General features: G+C 55.3%; 6 protein-coding genes across 6 annotated transcripts; 3 read left to right on the top strand and 3 right to left on the bottom strand.

Annotated features, from left to right (window-relative positions):
• Nucleotides 1–5: 5 nt before the first annotated feature.
• On the bottom strand, nt 6–848 carry CCMA1212_004416 (uncharacterized protein; the record flags this gene model as incomplete). Its single annotated transcript, XM_073701721.1, has 1 exon — nt 6–848. The coding sequence occupies one exon, from the start codon at nt 846–848 to the stop codon at nt 6–8; it is 843 nt and encodes a 280-aa protein (XP_073559763.1).
• A 606-nt stretch (nt 849–1,454) lies between these two features.
• On the bottom strand, nt 1,455–3,845 carry CCMA1212_004415 (uncharacterized protein; the record flags this gene model as incomplete). Its single annotated transcript, XM_073701720.1, has 2 exons — nt 1,455–3,521; nt 3,591–3,845. 2 exons carry the CDS (start codon nt 3,843–3,845, stop codon nt 1,455–1,457), a joined length of 2,322 nt encoding a protein of 773 aa, XP_073559400.1.
• A 78-nt stretch (nt 3,846–3,923) lies between these two features.
• CCMA1212_004414 (uncharacterized protein) lies at nt 3,924–4,915 on the top strand (the record flags this gene model as incomplete). The annotated part of the gene is made up of 3 exons (XM_073701719.1): nt 3,924–4,097; nt 4,224–4,358; nt 4,787–4,915. The coding sequence occupies 3 exons, from the start codon at nt 3,924–3,926 to the stop codon at nt 4,913–4,915; spliced, it is 438 nt and encodes a 145-aa protein (XP_073559401.1).
• Nucleotides 4,916–5,170: 255 nt separating this feature from the next.
• On the top strand, nt 5,171–5,916 carry CCMA1212_004413 (uncharacterized protein; the record flags this gene model as incomplete). The annotated part of the gene is made up of 2 exons (XM_073701718.1): nt 5,171–5,285; nt 5,369–5,916. 2 exons carry the CDS (start codon nt 5,171–5,173, stop codon nt 5,914–5,916), a joined length of 663 nt encoding a protein of 220 aa, XP_073559402.1.
• A 4,011-nt stretch (nt 5,917–9,927) lies between these two features.
• CCMA1212_004412 (uncharacterized protein) lies at nt 9,928–10,305 on the bottom strand (the record flags this gene model as incomplete). Its single annotated transcript, XM_073701717.1, has 1 exon — nt 9,928–10,305. The coding sequence occupies one exon, from the start codon at nt 10,303–10,305 to the stop codon at nt 9,928–9,930; it is 378 nt and encodes a 125-aa protein (XP_073559403.1).
• A 210-nt stretch (nt 10,306–10,515) lies between these two features.
• Nucleotides 10,516–14,370, top strand: CCMA1212_004411 (Beta-chimaerin; the record flags this gene model as incomplete). The annotated part of the gene is made up of 6 exons (XM_073701716.1): nt 10,516–10,596; nt 10,669–10,699; nt 10,895–12,112; nt 12,191–13,972; nt 14,027–14,160; nt 14,224–14,370. The coding sequence occupies 6 exons, from the start codon at nt 10,516–10,518 to the stop codon at nt 14,368–14,370; spliced, it is 3,393 nt and encodes a 1,130-aa protein (XP_073559405.1).
• Between the last annotated feature and the right edge of the window lie 855 nt (nt 14,371–15,225).

The following is a 15,225-nucleotide window of genomic DNA, read 5'->3' as shown; positions in this document are numbered from 1 at the left end:
ATCCATCACACAAACGGCACCGGCTCCCCATTCCTCACAAGCACAACCTCATCCCCCTCCCCTCCTCCCCTCCTCACTCCCACCCCCACCCCCTCCAACCCAAGCTCCTCCGCCCTCTGATTCCACAGCATCTGCCTCACTCCTCCTCCTCCTGCTCCTGCCCCTGCCCCTTCACACCAAACATACCCCATCGGCACGTCCGCCCGCCCCAACGCCTCCCTGACCCCCCTCGTCGCCCCCCTCTCACCAACAAGCAATCCCAGCACTCCTCCCCCTCGCCACCCCGGCGGCGCTCCGGCAAAGGACCCTTCCAGTTCGCGGATGAGATGAGGGCCGATTCGTTGGTCGCCGGCTTTACATTGTATGAGGACCCGAATCACAATGCTGCTGCTGGACGGTGAAGTTGATGAGGGGGAGGGGATTGTCCAGTCGCCGATGAGGTCGATGCCATAGTCGGATGATTTCCCGACGCGCGTCAATGAGAAGCCGTAGCGTGTTAGCCGGGAGGCGACGAGGTATTCGTATCGGGTTCCCGTGAAGAGGGTCGATTTCTGGTCTAGGCCGCGCCGTTTGGCGTCGGAGAGGAAGGACTCTAGGTCCGAGTGCTGCTGCTGCTGCTGCTGCTTTGTGGACGACAGAGGATCGATGCTTTGGCTTGATTTGATTTTGGGATTTGGATTTGATGTTCGTCTTGGTGGCGGTTTTGGCTTAGACGCTGGGGATGATCTGGGTGCTGATGTTGATGCTGATGTTGCAAACGAGCGGACGGTCGTCACACGGGGTATTTTTGAAGGTACATGGTCACTGAGGATGGTCTTGAGGTGAGACGTGATGCCATTGCGTGGCATTGTCCGGCATGAGTCGCCAAGAAAGAATAAAAAGCAAGACTCGGGTTTGACATGAAGTGCTTGAGAGAGCTTCCACTTGAGATGAGGCCCATATTCAACAAACGGGGTACATCAGCCCTTCTGATATACCGCTTACTGGAATACCAGACTCAACCACCTACATCATGGAGACAACAAACATGGCAGCAATGTTTCGCATACAGAAGCAGTTCATGGGAGACGGAATTTATTATATTGACTACTTCAAGATTGAAAATACACTCCTCTTACGCAGCTTCTTGATACAATGACTGAAGCACACAACTGTACTTTTCAAGCTCTCAGAACACAGAGCCTGGACCCGCAAGAACTACTTACATAGTCGCACAGGGCAAATCAGATAAAGGAATAGACAGTACTCTCTATACACACTTGATGATATGTCCAGCCAAGAAGAGCTTCGATCAAGCTGAAGCCTCAGTCCCAATGTCCAATAGCGCCCATGATGAGTGCGGTGATGATATGATAACAAACAGGCTTCAACAGAAGAGAAAAACAGAACTCCGATCAAGATCCAAGGCATTCAGACAACGTCATCTTACAAGGGCCACAACGGTGCCCAGATGCTCACTCGGGAGTCTGCTGAGGCTTTACGCCCAGGCTGCGCAATCGTTGAGAGAGCAAACTCTCCGGAGCATTTCCCGGCGGACTGCCGGCACCTGAGCGGTTAAAGGCGTTGCCCCCATAGCCGGCATCGCCCCTGTTGAGCTTTTCATATTGCGATGGGCCCCAGGTGCCGGCCGATCTCGAGTCGATGGAGGACATGCCAGTGTTGGCCTGAGAAGACGAACCGCCATCATTGTTGTGAGCAGCGCTAATAGACTGCGGAAGACGTAGTGGAATCGTCTCGACAGGAACCACACCGCCTCGACCACAGCTGGGAGATGGAGCCGCCATGGGCATTCGGTCTGGAGATGGCATGCCGTCCATCCCATCAAAGGTTGGCATGTTGCCGCTCATAAACAGGCCCAGGCTGCGTCGTCGCAGAGCCTTTTCGTTGGCCAGCATGGCCCCTGCAACGCTAGACGTCGAGAGCGGAGGGTTCATCACCCGGATCGGCTTGTAGGGGGAAAAGCGTGGCTCCGGCCAAGTCGTTTCGTTGCGCAGCTTCTCTTTCCCGTCTGGCACCCTGTTTGCAAACACGACGCGAATGCTCTTGTACAGGTAAAAGCGCCCCTTGGCAGGACAGCAAATATGCAAGTGGACGAGATAACGGAGAATGGGACGATCAGCGTCCGCTTGAGACATGTTTGGCACGTTGTCGATGATGGGGCCGGCAGAGTAACTGCGCTGCCGGATAAAGGTCTTGGTTCCCGGCATCATGCCGGTCAGGTCATAGGGCACTAGGAAGAGCTTGACTGCTGTTTTGTTTGGGTTCTTGATGACGATCTGAATCTGCCCGGTTTCCGGGATTCTATAGCTTCCTCCCGGCGGTGCCCTCGGCGCACCCGATGGACGCTTGAGCCTGTTAGGTCTGCGCCCTTCGCGATCCGCATCCGTGTCTGCGTCTTGCCCGGCCGCCTCGCCGCCGGCCTGTTGCTTCTTGTCGCTGTACCGGCTCTGAGCCTTTCTCCGCGACCTTGACTCCTCTTCGGAATTGGATAGCCCGTTCTCCAGGTCAATCTGGCCAACGTACGGGCTTGGACCATCGTCAGACGGCGTCCGCCCATGAGAAGCGCTCCCGTAACTGTAGTAGACAGCCGGGAAAGGGAGTGTCACATGCCGCGGGCATCGGAGGCTGGGTTTGCAGTTGCCCTTGCCCAGCACGCCAATCTGGGCAAGGAACTCGAAAGGCTTTGATGGCGTTGTTGACATGCGTCCACGCAGAATACTTTCTTCGTATGAGCCAACCATGGAAGCGTGCTGGATCGGCGACGTGTCTGAGCCAAAGGACTGGCGTCGAGATCGCATAAAGGCAGGCGTCTGGGGAGAGGAGACGGTATGGTGGTTGTGTCCAAAACTGGGCGCCGAAGTCAACGAGCGCCGAGGCTGGTGCGCCTGGTATGGCAGGGCACCCTCTCGTCGTGACGAGTGTAGGCTGTGTAGCCGTGATCTCGAGGATGAGGGGGCGAGGGATGAAGCAGAGAAGCTCGAGGTGAGCCGTCCAGGCTTGTGCCTGGCCGAGGGAAACCCAGGTGGCGTGGAGAAATCGATATCTTCGTTCGACTCGGACTGAGCGAGGGGGCTGGTCGGAGGTTGGTAGACGAAACTAGACAGCGACGTCGACAGGGGCGAGCCGTCCGACTTGAAGCCATCCACGCCGTCGTGTTCCACCAGTCGTGTCCTCCCACCGTGGACCCTTCCGCCGTACGTAAATGGCGTAAAGTGCCTTGGTGGCGACGTCGCGAACCAGGCATGCTCAGGCGGCCCTCGCCCTTCGCCAGCGTCTCTGCCTTGGCCGTTGTGTTGCCTCTTCTCAGGTGCTGTTGCATCGCTCGTAAAGTCGCCGCTGTGGAAGGCTGACCTCGGCCGCTCGATATCAAGTCCATCTCGCAGTCTCGCCTCGACATTCGCCGGTGACTTGACCTTCTCGGATGTGATCGTCGCTGGTGGTAAGAGATTGGGCGATTCAGGCGAGGATCGACCCTGTTCTTGCGCGTTGTTGGTGTTCTCCCGCTGGAGAATCGACTCAAGCTGCAGAGGCCTAGGTTAGCAGAGACAAGACAAAGGGTCCAAGAGCACAGAAGCCAGGCCTAGACTCACATGCTTGCCAGGGATCCAAGTCGGGCTCTCTCCCCGTTTCAACCTCTGTATCAGCTCGGCTCTATCCGAGATGCCGGCCTCCTCGTCTGCCTTTGGCGTCGAGAGATGCATGGGGCTGTCGGGAACCGGCCCTTCGCACAGCTCGGTTCGGAGGCTTTCCTCGGAAAGGCGACGATTCCTCGCGGCTGCCGGCTCGATGCCGACGGGGCTGGAGGCCGGCGATACATGGCAGATGTCGTCCTGGAAGATGGGCATTTGCGTATCGTTCTCTGGTGGTGTTCCGCAGCGGCTCCAAAGCAGCTGGGAAGTCCCGGATCATGAGGAGAAGAAATCATGAGCATGAGAGAGTTGAGCCGCCGGGACGATGGACGCAGCGGTAGCGAAAGGCGTCACCATCGGAGCCGATCTACTGGCCAGGCGGTTCACTCAAGCGGGACGCTGTGCCTGGAGCCCAAGCCTGAAGTCGAGCCCGATGCCGAGCCTGATCCTGCTCGAGTACCAAGTCCAGTACGTACAAGTCGGGGAGATGCCAGTTGAAAAATAAGATCAATTCTTTTTCTTCTGCTTCGGCTGCTGCACGGCTGCTCCACGGCTGCCGCAAGGGTTGCCACACGTATGGCGTACAAGGCACAGGCACGGGTCAAACAAGGGGAGCGTAGCGTCACGGCGAAGACGAGGGACAGCGAGGGGAGAGACGGCGCCGCTCCTGGTTGGCCGAGTTTGGAGATGCTCGGGTCGCACGAAGGAAGCCGTGAGATGGTCAAGTTTGTACGAGCATCATGGACGATGTCTCATGTTTATCTTTACTGCCGGGGCGTTGCTGGGCGGTGAATCACGCAAACATTACGTCGGAGCCCGAAATGGCGCCCGTGGCAAGCCGATAGCGGGAAGCCGAATAGCGCGCGTTAGTGGAGTTGGGGGATCACTTACAGCGGGAATGGGGCGAGGGTGGGCGCTGTATTCGGACGGGCACCTCATGTTAGTGGGCAGCAAGGGGACTGGACCTTGATGCAGAAATGCCTGATGCAGAGTCCTCTGCAACACTGTGTCTATACGAATCTTTCATCACATATAACTTTGCACCCGACATATCAAACAATAGAAAATAGAAGAATCATGCATTGCGCAACTCTGTCTCACCTCGAGTGGCGTCACATGGACCGCTGACGCTGTTGCTAGCACTGACTTGCATCCAGCTGATAAAGCCGGACTTGGCGCTCCGCCGCCCATCGAACCTCCGGATACCTGCTCGTGTATGCGTCCACGCAGCCACCGCCGCGTACCGCTTCAGCACCCCACCTGCCGGCACTGCCGCTGGAATATAGCGCCCATGGCCACTGCATTAGTGCACTGTTTCGGGCGCCTTTCAGTGCTCACCTGTGAGGGGCTCCCAATCACCGAGCGGCAAGTCCTGCTGCCTCCACTTTATGGCACTGAAAGGGCTTAGCGGCATGTGCTCACCTCGCACCTCACCGGCATCCAATTTTGCTGCATAACGTGAGAAGAGAAAAAAAAAGAAAGAAAAAAAAAAGACATCAAGGGACATAAACCAGCGACTGGATCGCGACGACACAGGCTAAATGGCGCCTAAATCGACGTCAGAAGGCGCTGATACAACGGCCGAGGTGATGAAGAAGAAGCACGGCTTCAGAGTTGGACCTGAGAATTTGCCAGACGGACCATGGCGTCGCAAAGGTAACGTTCAATTTCTCACTGCCTCACATGAGGCATGACTGGGGTTGGGAACAATTGAAACTCACACGATGACCGCTATGCAGTTGACAAGAAGAAGCGTGAATTGATTCACAACGCAAAGATCAAGAAGCAGTACGCAAAGATCAAGCAGCAGGAACTAAATGCTGCAGAGCCCAAAGCTCGGCCGAGTCACAGCAACGATGAGGATGCCGAACGGGGCGGCGATGATGGAGCAGCATCAGCTCGGGGAGATGACGCCAAGGGCGAAGTCGTGGAGGAAGGCGAACAGATCCATCCCGCCAGACAGCTCATGCTGAAGGATGAGAGCATGGCACAAGCCGGCGCTGAGCCCGACAAGACGACTGGTCCTAGTGACGGCCAGCGACGCAGGACTCGGCGCCCAGGCTACTACGACAAGCAGCTCAAGAAGGCGGCAGAGCGCCGCGAGGAGGCCGAGAAGAGGAGGAAAGAGTTTGAGCGGCGGATGGAGGAGCGCGCGCAGAAACAGGCTGAGCGGGAGAGGTTCAAGAAGGCCATGGCCAAGACGAGGGACAAGGACGGCAAAAAGAAGCTGGGGAGGGAGAGCTCGCTGCTGTTGGAGAAGGTGAAGAAGCTTGTTGGTCAAAAGTGAGGGGGGCGAGGGTTGGAAATTTGTTTTTTTTCATCTTGCATTGTTTGGTGTTTTGTTAGGATACCATGGCATCGGTATTAGGGTTGGCGAGACGGTCGTCTTTGCTACGTGCGTCTACCGTACGGTAATAATCATATGAACTGGCGTTGATGCTGATTGTGAACAGCAAGATGGATAGTGTGTCAAATTTGGCAACGAACATTACACATTGCGGAAATTCTCATTGATTCACAACGCGACCCTGTAGCCAACTGAGCAGTCTGAAGAATGGCTGTCAAACCAAGAGTGACGACACACAAACTTCAGCTCTTTACGTTGATCTGTTTCACGGAAATCTCGCAGCCCTAATAACTCAGCGCAAAGAAAAGGGGTAAGCAGAAAAGAAGATGTCTTCACGGCATAACGAAACACCAACATATGCCCAATATCCGCTGAAACACCGGCCACAGTGAGAGGCACAGTTGCCTAACAGAGGCAGGGCTCAAAATCAAGAGCTGGACGAAGCGGCAGGGCTTCGTCGGCAGATCGACAGCTCGACAAGGGTTCTGTGCGTGTGGTCAGATTGCCATGGGGTGTCGTCTCATGCATTTCTGGACTTGGGGAACGGTTGAGTCCGATTGTACTGCATGATCGCGAACTTTGGTCCACCAAAGTCTCCGTGGGCTGAGACAGTGTGAGGGCTGTGGTACTCGATTCATAAGGTGGAGAGCTACACCTGATGTATTCAATGTTGTCCGAGACCTCGGCGATTGGATTTGAAGCAATACCTCTGTTGAGTAGGTAGTACTTTAAGTCAAGAGGTCAGAGAAAGCTGCATGTGGGAACAAGGTTCCGATAGACGCGGGCTGCGACAAGCTACGGATGGGGAAGTTGGTTCGGCCAATTCGCGGGCTTTGGTCATTTACATGAAGCGCCTTGGTGGTTTTGATCTGTTGGTCGTAGAAGGGTGTCATGCTTGGGTATAGACCGAGTCTCTGCTCAATATCTCGATGACTGAATTGATACCAGTGAGAGGGAATCTCGATATGGTTGATGCAAAGTGCTGGTTGATTCCTGAGCCTCTCATTCTCGACTACGGTTGTGAGCAAATCGAGGGCAACAGAAACTACACTCGGAAGTTCTTATTGCTCAGAACCAACTGTAGGATTTAGTGGGAGCATCGAGTCAAGCTTCCCATTCGATACGGCAAAATGACGTGCTCATTTATCGCTTCCTCTCTTCATTTAACCACGTCCTTGACACTTCAAGCAACATGGAACCAACGCCACCTCGGAGCCAATCTGATGCCCGCAAGGCTCGTTTCACGTTCGCTGGCAAAACCCGGGAGAAGGTCCAATCAAGGTGAAACACGGCCCTAGTGAAAAGAAGGGGGGGTCAGATTCATGCCGTGAAACAACAGCGTGGGATGCTGACTAAGGATCATTCAACATGATGAACAGGAGCCTCTCTGCTTCCCAATTCCAATGTCCCGGAAATGTCGAAATACATGTTGGAATGTGGGCTCGACATCACGGCTAGTTGTCTCAATTGAACAATGAGGAAAATGGGTCAGAGACGCCAGTGATGGGTTGGGAAAGGGCTGATATGCAAAAATGAGTTGCGCGATTCCCTCTGCCGAGTCAGATGGAAGTCGAGATGATCTTTCTGGATTGTGGAATCGTTTGAGCCGTCACATCCCCGCGGCTTGTTTTGGCGGAGGAACCCCTGGTCTTGTTAATTGGTCTCTCACTCGACATGGAACCGGCTTCGTCCAAAGAGTCCAAAGAGTGTCCAACTCCAGACACAGTTGACGATACGGAGTACTTTCCAATACCTGTTCCTTTCCAGACCTCGATTGCAAACAGCCTCGGAGGCAGGAGACGTTTCAAAGAGAAGAAAAAGCAAGCCATGAAGCTAATGTCGTGCACCCACGGCTATTGGTGGCAAGTGTTGTTCAATCAACGTTGGAAAGAAGAAAATGTCTTCGTGCTACCATACCGATATAAGGTAACCTGCATGTTACCTCCTGGTAGGCCACGGGGCGCCGTTTGTCAAAAGGTTGTTCCGCTGCAGGATGCGGGAACACGTACAGTACATGGACCCTGTATGGACATACGAGGCCATTCGTGCGACTCGAGGTGGTTTTTGGCTTCAATGCTGCGTCAGCTGAGCAAACTACAACGAGCCTCGCTGCTGCGACACACGGTGACACGTATTTAAATGCGTCGCTCTATGTATGGATGTGTGTGTCATAGTGAGCGCGGTTGGTGATGGTCTACAGTGTTGGTTTCAGCCTTCTTGCGAGTGTCAAGGAGATGAATCGTGTCGGTCCCCATACAAGTTGCCAGACGAGCCTCCGTACAACCCAGGCGGTAACAGATTTGAACAGACACGCGGCCGATCCCCAGACGGCGCCAAGGCAGGCCGCTACACCCGCTGGAGCTTGGAAACGTGCGCCAGTCGTGGCTGTTGGTCTTGGTCTTGGTGACCGCTCGTTCGAGTCCCTTATCCGTGGAGGCGGTTAAGCGGCTTGAGGCGAGAAAAGCTCCAAGAGGGGACCGGTAGCTCCCTTCATTTTAGACCTGTGTAGAGGTACTTGCACCAACAAGAAGTGGTGAGTACGGGGAGCGAGTAGCATCGACGTCTTCGAGAGTGTGGGTGAGAGTTGCTTTTGGTACTCGAAATGTGTCGTCCATGTGGATGAGACCAAGTTGGGGTTTGATGGAGATGCCTACATATCCTCTCGAATCACAGATTGATGGCAACGTGCTGCTGCAGAACGGACACCGCATGTGGCCCCTTGTACCTGTATGTACTTGCATCGACACCCGGTGCATGTTTCAGCCTCTTTTGGAGGAGGTATTCATGAACCGAGGAAATACATGCGTCTTCGCACATGCTAGAAGAAAAGGACTGGAAGAAAAGGAGCAATTTGCCTCCTTGTGAGCCCGTGTACAAAGTACTCGGGACCGCACAATTGATGCTCTTCAAATGTTCCTGTTCCTGTCCTTGAAGGGCAGCCCCTGAGCTTGGCTCGACTTTTGCAGTTGAACCAAGCTGCGCCACGTCTCCTGCCAGGTACAGGTACCGGTACCGGCACCGGCACCAAGAGAAGAGAAGTCCCACAGCGGTTCGTGTGCGAATCGATGGGAAGACGTCGAACGTTGAATCAAAAGACCCTCCGTACTAAAAGTCGACCGTCTCCTTTATTGATTGTCGCTCAAGGTAGTCTACGGGGTTCAAGCCTTTCCAGCCTCTCGCCTATTCCCTTGAGTTCATTCTGGAAGCCATATTGCTTCCCGGTTCCTGGAGGGCTGGCGAGGCTGTTGGGCGGTCGAGATTGCATGTACCTCATGTACGTGTAAGGAGTGTGTGGGAACCAACTTGCATGCAGATGGTGACATCCGACCATGTGCTTTTTTTCTTCGATCTCAGCTCGGACAGATGTGCGAGGCGGTACCGATTGAAGTCGGTTCTTGTATCACCCGCGTGTCTTCATTCCAGGCGTCGGCGTGCGTTCAATATCTTTTGGTGAGGTACCGTACAACGTATAAAGCTCCTGAGAGGGAGGGCAAGACGTGAGTTTGTGGTTTTCCGCAGAAATAGTCATCCAAAATGGCGATGAGAAAGGAGAAAACCAGTCCATCAACCTCTGTAAACTGTCGCCCTGCATCATGTCTTCCTTCTTCACCATCACGCGCAGCTGATTTGCGTGGCTTGACGCTAAGGTACACGACATGAACCAAACAACGTGCCAAACAGCCCTCTGCCACGAATCTGCACCGTCTCACTTGGGACAGGTACTTGGCCGGTACTTTGCATCTCGACGGGACGCAACGGCGCAGAAACCTGTAACACCCTGTCAGCGCTGGACGAAGTACCCGCGCCGTACCTGTTTTAGGGGACCATGGGGGGGCTATTCCTCTACGGGCGGTATGCGAGGGCCGCTATGGGGGGTTCTGGCAATATGGGGGGGTCTCCTGTCCGTTTGGGGGGGTCTTTTTCTGGCGTGGCAGTCCCTGGTACCTGCTTCTACATGGACCAGCAGCACCAACTGAAGTCAAGGCCAGCGCAGCACATCCCCTCCCCGTGGTCCATCTCCATCCTTGAGCATCTTCTGTCCGCCTCGCCGCTATTCCCTCCGCCTCTTCTCTCCTCTCTCTCCTTGTCGCGATCTTCCCCTCTGCTCGCACCCGCCGCAGCCCCCTTGTCTTGAGCCAGCGACTGCATTGCTCTGTGTAGCACCGGCTCCAGCCGTCCGCAAGGCCCGACCACGAGCGCCTCTTTTCTGCTGCAGCCAGAGCTTGCGCCAAGACGCCTCTCCTCTCCAGTCTCTTTGCTCTGGCCACGACGAGGCAGGGCGAGGCTTCCGAGACCGACGATACGGAACGGCTTCTGCTTGCTCGCCATATCGATGCCTGTGCTACTCAGCCCGTAGCCCGTCAAACAAGCCCGCCTACAACGACCCGGCCGTCTACGCTTTGCTGACGAGAGACATCGGAGACCGCACCGCCTGCAAGACCGCATACAGACACCGCGCTGGTCGCCATATATATATACGCATATATTGTGTTGGCAAGACGCTTTCCGATTCAAGTCTATTCCAGCCTCTAGCCCATCATGTCTGCCGGCATAGTGGACGACTATTTGGAGACGCCGATGGAGGCGGACGATGCGTTCCCCTGTAAGGGCTGTGGTGAGGTTTGTAATCCCACTCGCGCTGCGGGATAAGCCCCTGGATCAAGGCCTCGACTGACGGCGTTTGCCCTGTAGATACTCGAGGAAGGCAAAGCTTTTGAATTGGGTGAGTTGTTACTGTCCAATGCAAAATGCCAGGGGAAGAGAGAACGAGATCCCCCCAATGTCGCCGCAGCCTCTGTTGGCGAGAACCAGCCCCTTGTCCTTGACCGCCACGAGCTTTTGTCACATATGTCTAGATCGTGATTTTCGTTCGACTGTATGTTTATGAGTGTATGTGGCTAACGCCTGTCTTTGCCAGCTGGCAACCGGTGGCATCTCGACTGCTTTCGCTGCACCACCTGCGGCTCCCTCCTCGACTCCGATGCCAATTTGCTGCTGCTCGGCGATGGCTCCCTCATCTGCAACAACTGCACATACAGCTGCACGGCCTGCGGCAACAAGATCGAGGACTTGGCCATCCTAACGGGCGACCAGGCCTTTTGCTCGACATGCTTCCGCTGCCGAAACTGCAAGCGCAAGATCGAAAACCTTCGCTACGCCAGGACCTCTCAGGGCATTTTCTGCATGGACTGCTACGAGACCCTGATGGCAAGGAGAAGGAAAAAGTCCAAGGCGGCCGCAGCAGCCAAGGCGCGGGAGAAAGACCAGCCGCCAGCGGTGCCGGAAAAGTCTCTGCCTGCCCTCCCGCCGGGGGCCATTCCGAACAATGCCTTCTCTGACGACCGCGTCGACCCTGACGGGCCTACAGAGCTGTCGCCTCGCCCTCGCACCGGCCATCGACACAACGAGTCGTCGTCTCGCGGCGGCTCCAAGGCCTCGCGCTCCCCGGAACGTGCAGCCGCCGATGGCAAAGATGGCCTTAGCCTGCCGTCAACCACATATCGCAGAAACCGCAACTCAACGATTACGTCTAACAATGGTGATGGTGGCGACGGCTTCCTGATATCCGTCGCTCTCGACACGGGCGCCCAGTCGCCCAACGGCACCCCGAAAGAGAGCACTAGCGAGGCAAGCAAGAAGAGGGACAAGGAGCATATGGGTGCGCCTCGGCCATCCATGTCTGATAAGCGCGCCGATTCGCATTCCTCCGCCACGCACATCGCCTTCATGGGAGCGGCTGCCGCTGCCGCCGCGGCCGACCCCTCGCAATCAAAGCCGGCGTCTCGATCCGCTTCCAAGTCGGACGCCAAGGCATCGTCTTCCGCTGACGATGCCAAGCCTCAGGACGCTCCCAAGAAGAGAAGGCCTACTGAGTCGCGGAGCGATAGCTCGCAGTCTGTCCCTCAACAGCAGGACGGCACTCCCAGTCGGACTGGCACCAGCACTCCGCGGAAAGACAGCACATCACAACAGTCCGATCCGCGAAAGGCAATGGACAGCACGCCTGGTTCACGATCGTCTTATGATTCCAAATCGCAAGATGACGAGATTCCCACCGCTAAGATCGGACCTCGCTCTGACAGCATGAACAAGACCATTCCGCGCAAGGAGGTCCCATCGGCAGCTACCCGCTCTGGTATTTTTTTTAACCCTACCCTCCTCTTGACGCCCATGATGCAATACCGTTCGCTTTACTGACACTTCTATGCTTCAGTCAATGGCAGCCCAAGCACCGCGCAGGGCAAATCGTCCACAGAAGATGCTACACGCCAGAGCCCTCCCTCTAGGTCTGGTGCTACTGATAAGCCCTTGACTGATACGTACATGCTGCCCAGAGCGGCGCCTGTCCCTCCCAGCAGCTACACGCAGAGCCCACCCAAAGAACCTGCGCCGCCGGTGCCCAAAGGCGCTCAAGCTTCGCCGAGCTCGCCCAAGCTTCCTAGGTGGAGCAGCGGCGCGGACTTTACCATGGAGGAGGACATGGTCAGGATACTCGGCGCCGACGAGGGCTCGTCATCGATCCTCAGGCGCGTATCCAACGCTGTTCGCCACGGCCGCACGAGCAGCGTCGAGTCCAACCAGAACCTCGCGGCTCGGACATCCCACACTCGCAGCATCAGCGAGACGACGCGCGGCGCCATCTCGCCTCGCTGGCCCAAGACGCAAGACGATGCCAACGGCCAGGACGCGGGAAGCCCTGCTTCGCTTACGGCGCCGGATAGCGCCGCGGTGCTCAAGCAGCAGCTCAGGTCTTCTGAACAGCGAGTGGCCGAGCTGGAGAGGCAGTTTGGCGCCGAAAAGGACTTGCTGAGCATCAACCAGAAGCTCATTGAGAAGAGGAAGACGGTTTCCGTGCTGGACACCCAGACCGAGATTATGATTCGACAGCTGGAGGTGCTGGCCGGATACGTCGAGCGGGCAAAGGAGACGCAGGCCCCGATTGATGTCAAGGAGCTGGAGGAGTCCGCCATCAAGGAGTTTGTCGAGAAGCTCGAAAAGGTCAAGCAGTCCTTTACCGAGGAAATCGAGCGTCTCCACGAGGAGCGCGATCAGCTCGTTGAGGAGAAGAACCATGCGGCGACGGAGCGCGACCGAGCTCTCATGGAGTTTGAGCAGCTGTCTTCCAAGAACGCCCAGCTGGCGGACATGAACAACGACCTCACGCACCAGATCCAGGAGCGCTTCAAGTCTCAGATTGGCAACGACGGCAAATCCAATGGCCTGGGCATCTACAAGGGCGGCGCTTCGTCCATCAACCTCGACACCGCAAGCGTGACCACGGGCACGACGCTCGTCCCCGACGAGGACCCTACGATTGTCGAGCACGGGCCGACCGTGGTCCATGTCCGGAAGGGTCAAGTCAAGAAGTTCAACTGGAAGAAGGGCTCCAAGACAATGGCCCAGAACATCACCAAGGGCGTCGGCCGCGCCGTCGTTGCTTTCCAGAACGATCGCGAGAGAATGCAGCAGCAGGGCATGGCTGCTCCCGGCGGCGACAGCATCGGCATCCCGTACAACATGACCGTGGCCCAGGGCGACGCCTCCAACACGGCAGCTGCCAACCATCCTGCTGGACGACAGCATCAACAGCAGTTTGGCTTCTTTGGAAAGAAGAACGCGTCGGCCAAGACGGGCCCGGCCGCCCCGGCCAACGTTGTAGTCGCGCAAGCAGCTCCCGAGCCTCCCTCGACCCTGTTTGGCTCCGAGCTCTCGGAGAGATGCGAGTATGAGCATCGCCAGATTCCTAGTGTGGTGACTCGATGCATCGAAGAGGTGGAGCTGAGAGGCATGGATCAGGAGGGTATCTACCGGAAGACGGGCGGCAACTCCCAGATCAACCAGATCAAGGAGGGCTTCGACAAGGACGAGGACTACGACATTTCCGACCCCGACCTCGACATTACTGCCGTCACGAGCGTCTTGAAACAGTACTTCCGAAAGCTGCCCAACCCCCTGCTGACATTTGACGTTTACGAAAAAGTGCTCGAGTCGAATTGTGAGTCTTGTGCCATTCTTTTTGAATGAATTGTAAGCTAATGTTATGTTGCAGCCATCATTGACGAGGCCGAACGGTGCTCCTACCTCCACAAGGTCTTTACTTCGATGCCTCAGAGCCACCGCGACTGTCTGGAATTCCTCATGTTCCATCTTCATCGCGTGGCGATTCGAGAGCCCGAGAATCTGGTGAGTCACCTTTTCCCCTATGCCATCGCCACTCGATAAGTTGCTCTCTCTAACCTGCGTCAGATGTCGCCTAAAAACCTGGCGGTCGTGTTCGCGCCAACCATTATGCGGGATCTCAGCATTGAGCGCGAGATGACGGACATGCACAACAAGAACCTTGCGGTTCAGTTTGTCATTGAAAACACGCACAGGATCTTTGACGATGAGTAAGTCTCCTATGCAGACGCGCACTTGCGGAAAGGCCATGCCGCGGTGGTTGGTCGGCCACAGTTGTGCCGGTATGGGATCTCGCTGTGTCGCTGTTGTGCGCTCACGGCTTCCGGTGGTTTCTCGTCATGCTTCGATACCCCCTTGCTTTCGGGTTTGTCGGTTTTAGCGAGACGAAGTTTCTTTTGGCGTTTTGTGCTTGTCCATGAAAAGTAATGTCGGACGTTTTATCTTTTCTTTCACACTGGCTTCATCAAGAGCGAGATTTGCAGCGAAGGCGAGGCTGGGCAACAATGAGTCGATGTCCCTTTCTTCATACACCATGTTCCCTCTCACATCCTTTTTGGTGGCTTTTTTTCTCCGTGCGTCCGCCCTCTTTTTTGGACTTTTTCTCTTTTTTTTTTCTTGTTTTTTTTTTTTTTCGAACATTATGGGCGGCATGACATTTTATGTATCCTACTGCTTCAACTCGAGCTAGCCTTGTGTGGCTTGTGTCACGAACAAACAGGCCGAATGCTTTTTGATGTCTTGAAATGCTCGAGTTTATGAATGTTCATTTTCTTATTTGCATTTTACTTGGCCAGCATTGACGAGAGGAGTTGGACAGATAGAGATGACCGGGGGGGATGGGGGTGGGCTATGATGCTTTTTGGCTTTCTTTCTCCCCTTTTTGTGTTCTTGACATTGAAGTTATAAAAAAAAAAAGCAGCATCGTTCATCAGTTATCTTGCCTTACCTTATGGTTATGACATCGTTTCGTGCTTTTGTCCTTTTCGTATTCGTGTACCTTACTTTGTTGCCGCTGGACTTGAGACTTGTAAATTGCTCTTTTTTTTTTTTTTTTTTTTTTTTTTTTCT

Source organism: Trichoderma ghanense (genome assembly GCF_004382785.1).
Source record: "Trichoderma ghanense strain CCMA-1212 chromosome Unknown scaffold_4, whole genome shotgun sequence".
NCBI lineage: Eukaryota > Fungi > Ascomycota > Sordariomycetes > Hypocreales > Hypocreaceae > Trichoderma > Trichoderma ghanense.
The sequence above is the reverse complement of the archived record's forward strand: the minus strand, read 5'-3'. Positions and strand labels throughout refer to the sequence as shown.